This window comes from Cupressus sempervirens, chromosome 7 (genome assembly GCF_028749045.1).
Source record: "Cupressus sempervirens isolate cs-2001-9-10 chromosome 7, ASM2874904v1, whole genome shotgun sequence".
Classification (NCBI taxonomy): domain Eukaryota; kingdom Viridiplantae; phylum Streptophyta; class Pinopsida; order Cupressales; family Cupressaceae; genus Cupressus; species Cupressus sempervirens.
Window position 1 is genome coordinate 237,430,760 of NC_143124.1, and position 6,000 is coordinate 237,436,759.

General features: G+C 30.8%; 1 protein-coding gene across 1 annotated transcript; it reads left to right on the forward strand.

Moving 5' to 3' along the window:
• Nucleotides 1-959: 959 nt before the first annotated feature.
• LOC149546381 (uncharacterized) lies at nt 960-4,196 on the forward strand. The gene is made up of 3 exons (XM_089794571.1): nt 960-1,544; nt 1,716-2,284; nt 3,917-4,196. The coding sequence occupies exons 1-3, from the start codon at nt 1,064-1,066 to the stop codon at nt 4,058-4,060; spliced, it is 1,194 nt and encodes a 397-aa protein (XP_089650697.1). The 5' UTR covers nt 960-1,063; the 3' UTR covers nt 4,061-4,196.
• The last annotated feature ends 1,804 nt before the right edge of the window (nt 4,197-6,000 follow it).

Sequence of the window (6,000 nt, forward strand, 5' to 3'; positions counted from 1 at the left end):
TTTAGGAGGTGCATCTTGTATTATTTGAAGAATCCTTTTGAATAAGAACATCTAGAGCATCCTACCATTTTTTCCTTGCCAACAAAGTTGATCTTTGTCGAGCTACATGATACAGCTTTCAATAATATGTAAACCAAGCATTATAGAATACTATAATTACTTACTTTTCCAATGCAAGAGATCTATAGGTGAAAAATATTCAATCTTAGATTTATATGAATTCATCAAAAAATAAAAAGTAAAAAAATCCCCTTCTACTACCTCCAAAAATTAATATACGTACTTAATTTCTTTATTTTTATTATATATATTTAAATAATGAATTAATATTTTAAAAACTCTTAGTTAAATTTAAGCCTTATATACCAAAGACTGTTTTATTATAAACCTTCCATATCATACGTAATATTTAAATCATTAAAAGCATTTCCAATTAAAGAAATTAATAACATCCTTTGAATCGAACTATTTTAAGAAGAAAAGAGTTCTCAACACCTTGAACTTTTCAGCACCTCACGAAACAAACTCAACACTACCATTCTTTTAAATGGAATACGATACTTTGGTAGAAACAAAATCATGATTCCATCGTTCCTTTCGATGAATAAAATCTTAAAGGTTTGTTCGAAGTAACTAAACAGGTGAAAGATCACAAGAAGGTTCCATCCGTGTCATTATAATAATGTAAATATCATACTTTGTTTCCTATATACTCTCATCGGCAGTGTCAAAATACTTTTAAATTAGAATAACATCTCAATCAGCATGCTTTGCAGCTGTAATATGCAATTCCTTCTTTAACATTGACGAAGGAATTGAGCAAAGGGAATTTCTTTAGTATGATCTTTGTTTCTCCGTTAACGTATGGTATAAACGCATTCCTTTTTGCCTTCTCTTTTCAAGGCAAAACCCACTTTCACCTCTTCTTTATCTGTAGAATTCAAATAACTACCCCGCTTAGAGCAACTTTTCCCCACTTACCATGTATTCTGATTGACGTCTTTGAGATCATATAATGATATGGGCCAGCTTTTGTTGAAGGCAGCAACAATAGAAAAAATCCATGGCAATTCAACGGCCCAGCGAAGGGATCGATCTCAGCATGTACAATGCTGCAATATGTCCTGATTGCACTGCAACAGAAATAAAAGAATCCCAACTTGGAGTAGCTCTGATCAGTATTACACCCGGAAGTAGAAATACACTTCTCCATTTGGCTGCAAGTGTTGGAAATCAACGATTCGTTCAAGACCTGCTGAAACTCAATCCTCTGCTTTTGAAGGCTACCAATGCCCAAGGAAATACTCCTTTGCACTTGGCTGCTCAGGGTGGTTTTTCCAAAGTTGTGGAGTTTCTACTCCAACAACCAGATAATGGTGTGGATGTCTGCAACAATCTTGATGAAACGGTTCTGTTCAAAGCCTACGAAAGTGGCAATTTAGACACAGTGAAGGCACTATTTGAAGCATATCCACAAGGTCTAAGTCAAAGGACAGTGAACGGACGAACCTGTTTATATGTTGCAGTAATCAAAGGAAAAAAAGGTCAGTCTCTAGAGTTTATGTTTTTCTTTGTATATTGATTTCTTATTACTGTATGAGTATTTGAAGCAGGTCTTTATGTGTGGGTTTGGCTCATTTTCGTTTCTCAACCAAGTGTTTATTTCATATAGAGAAAAATATCAGTTACAAAGATCTTGGTTGTCTATTTTACAGATCTGGTGAAGGATATATTAGATTTACCAGATGTTGCAAGAGAGTTAATCCAGGTAAATTACACAAATGGCGATACAGCATTGCATGCAGCTACAGGGAGAAGTTACGTACATATAATGAGTTTATTAATTGAATTTCAACCGGAACTGTGTTATTGGGTTAATGACAACCAAGAAACATCGATTTGTATGGCAGCCAAATTGGGGCATCTGGAGGCAGTAAAGGTGTTGATAAAGTGTCGTCCAGACGCTGTTGAAATAAGAAATAGTTGTAGAATGAATGTCTTGCACTTAGCTGCCCAAGTTAGCCAAGTGCGAATTGTTGATTACTTGAACAAAGCAGCGTGCTTATCAGACATTGTGAACCAGGGAGTTGAGAAGACTCCATACATGAACAATCAGTCAGGGCCCCTTGAAAGTGGAGGAAACAAAGCTGCTCATATTGCAGTAAGCTTTAATGGGAGAGCTGAAATGCCTGAAATCGCCATCAATTATCCTTGTGCAATAACAGAGGCCTTGGAAAATGGCGACACGCCTTTGCATATTGCAGCAAGGAAGAAAAACTTTCGTGTAAGTTTCTTTTTACTTGACAATGAAGTAAATGAATTAGGTTCTACCGAATAAAATGTTACTAACTTTTACCATTTTTATTACTACGTAACCTGAAATCTCAGAGTGAATGTTTCACATCAGATCCCTCTTTCAACAATGCAGCAATTCTTTCCTATAATCTGATCAGAGATGTATTCGTTGGGTTTGCTAATTGTTTTTTAAGATAAATGAAGAAATGCCTATTACTAAAAGTTTTTATCCAAAGTTTTTTTTCCTAAATTAGTAGTTTGCAAACAGGTGAGCTTTGGATACACTTCAGTTTTGAGCAACATAATGGTATTGTTTTGATTATTTGGTGAATACATTTTAGTTTTTGTTCTCTTTCGGTTAGTGTTGTTTAATGGTTTAATAGAAGTTAGCTGTTCTTGATTGTTATTCCACTTCTTTCTTCTGCACTAAATTTCAAATGACGTGACGTGATACTTTAGATCAGAATGTTTTTTCTTATTATGATAAATTGGAATCTTTGCTAACTTTACGACGTTCATGTTGTCACAGAGAATTAAAGTAGGCTGATTTGGCTTCTTTTTATTCTGTAACCTGTTAGAAGTGAAAAAGTTTATGTACTAGTTATTATGATAAATTGGAATCTTTGCTAACTTTACAATGTTCACGTTGTCACAAAGAATTAAAGTAGGCTGATTTGGCTTCTTTTTATTCTGTAACCTTTTAGAAGTGAAAAAGCTCACCTACTTGTTGAAGTAACAGCAACATACTCTGTTTTTATGCTATTCTGTTTCTATGGATGAGAGGACAAACGTACATTGATATTTGAAGTTTCAAGTAGATGAGGGGCAATCATACTTTATTTTCTTTGAATTCTACCTAATAAAAACTAAAATTGAAAAAGAAACAATTTGCAAATGTAGACTTATTGTTCCACAAACTATCTCACCAGTTTTGGTCAGATGTTGATAAGATTAAAATTGAACCTCATACAAAAGTAGTAATGAACACCCAAATTCAAAGTATCTTTTACATACCCTAAAATTTATTTTGACTGCCTTCATGACCTTCATCTTCAAATTTCTTCCATATCGTTTATACACGTGTTTTTGATAAATACAAAAATTTTCTATTACTTTAATAAATCTTCATTCCAAGAAAATATTTTAAGACACAAATCTTTCATATAAATTCATTCATAATAACAATTTTGAACTTATCCTTCATCTTAAATTTGCCACTTATATACAATCAAATCATCAATATAAATAGTAGTTTCACTCCTCTTAAAATTTTTGTTTTAGAAATATCTATCTTACTATATCACTTTCCATGAAAAGTTTTTTTAACTTGCATGATGTAATTTTCCTTTACTTCAAAAAAACTCTATGTACTCCCTATTTTTAATCATTCTTCAGGGAGCTTCTCATAACCATTAACTTTGGAATGTCAAAGTTAGTTTTCCAACACAGAAAAAAGTTGATTGATTTAGATTGAATTTTATACTTGAAATAATAATTTTGAAGTACTGAATGCTCAATAATAAATTATGTTTATTTATTGTAAATACTCTAATATAATGATAATGAGAGATGAAATATTGCTACCCTTTTCACTTTCTAAATTTCATTGGGCATTATGTAGATGGTGGAGTCACTGCTGCGTATAAAAGGCATAAACAAAGATGTTGTTAACGAGGAAGGCTTGACTGCTCTGGACATTGCAAGAGAGAACACAGAGCACTATGAATCTCACAAATTAATTGCAAAAGTACGAGAATGTCATTAACTTGGTGAACAAAGCATATGAAGGCAGGCGCCATAGAGAATTAGTAGTGGCAGTGTTGTTAGCCACAATGTAATTTTATTTCTACTTTTTATTTTATTTTTGTTTTAAATATTTATACAACATTTTTTTTTCTAAATTTATATGTTTTATTCATGACACTTGTTATTACATAAAATCTTAATATAACTCTATCTTTTTCTAATTTAATATAAATTTAAAATAAAAAATTTGAAAAAAGAAAAAAGTAATAATGGGAGGTCTCCCACCTCTCAGCCCTCCTTAGTTATTTTTTATGGTAAGCCATGTACCTACTTTCTTTTAGTAGCATTGCAGATTGGTAAATATAAATATTACCCTTTTTAAGTCCACACATATACAAAGTTTAAGAAAACCAAATTATACAAAGTTTAAGAAAAAAATTAAAATATGTGAATTAATATGATGTAATTCTATAAAAGTACTTTTATTGGCATTGTTTCTTTTTAAAAATAATAATTATTTTTTACATATAAAGAAGAAGAAAATATTACATTACTAGATATTTTTTCTTTTTTTATAATTTGCAATAAATATATTATTCTATGCACAATGATTATAATTTGTAATATTAGCACTTGTGCCACAAGGGACTAGCCAATAGACCAATTTGGATGTGGCAATTTCAATAGTTGTTAACTTATTAAAAATTTGGATCTTTTTGAAAATATTTTAATAATTGAACTCTTCAACATTAACTTTTAAATATAAAATATTTATCAAGTGTGATATATATATATAGACACACAAACACAAATAGATATATATACATATATTAAACATTGATTCATTAGTCAAAGTTGGTGTTGGATTATTTTTATCTTTGAATATAATTGATGTTAATTTAATGTTGTACAATTTTGAAGGAAATGTTATTATAATAAGAATGAGATTTTTTTTTGCAATTATAATGTTTAACAAAATTTAAAAAAATTAAGTATGAAGATTTTTTATATTTATTATGTTTATACATCCAATTAGTGAATACTAATTTTATATCCATACATTTTCATAATAATGTGTGTGTGTGTGTGTGTGTGTGTGTGTGTGTGTGTGTGTGTTTACACACACACACACGCACACGCACACACATATATATTAGTCAAAGTTCGTGTTGCATTATTTTTATCTTTGAATACAATTGATGTTAATTTAATGTTGTACAATTTTGAAGGAAACATTATTATATAATAAGATAGAGATGTTTTTTGCAATTATTATGTTTAGCAAAATTTTAAAAAATTAAGTATCAAGATTTGTGATATTTATTATGTTTATATATCCAATTAGTAAATACTAATTTTATATCAATGCATTTTCATAATAATATCAATGAAATTTTCTAAGTATAATATTTGGACATATAAAACATCAAAAACATCTTAACGTTTACCCCCCTACTATCTAACCAATCCCTTTTCTAGACATATAAAACATTAGAAACATCTTAATGTTTCCCCCCCAGTATTAACCTTCAAAACACCAGTATCCACTTTACTACCCTTAACATTAATATGATGCCAACAAAAGAACCAGCAACATATAATACAAATTTTTCTTATAGCATGATTAATATCCATAATAACTAAAGAATCCACCAAGGGCACATAGTTCATAGTTAAACATAACATTAAATAAAATATAAAAATAAAAAGATTCATGGGCTAGCTTCCCTCCTCCTCCTCTAGGTCCTCCTCCTTCATTTTATTAGGATCCTCCATGGTTGGCTTCTTTGTCTCCTCCTTGATAGGATTTTCCATAAGAGTCTTAAGCCAATCATCCACCAAGAAGCTATAGAGGGAGCAGGTAATCTCATTTTGCTTTCCCTCATCCTTCTTGTCCTTGCTCACATGTAGAAAATAAAGAGTGGCGGCCGCCAAGTGCATGACATTAATAGAGAATTC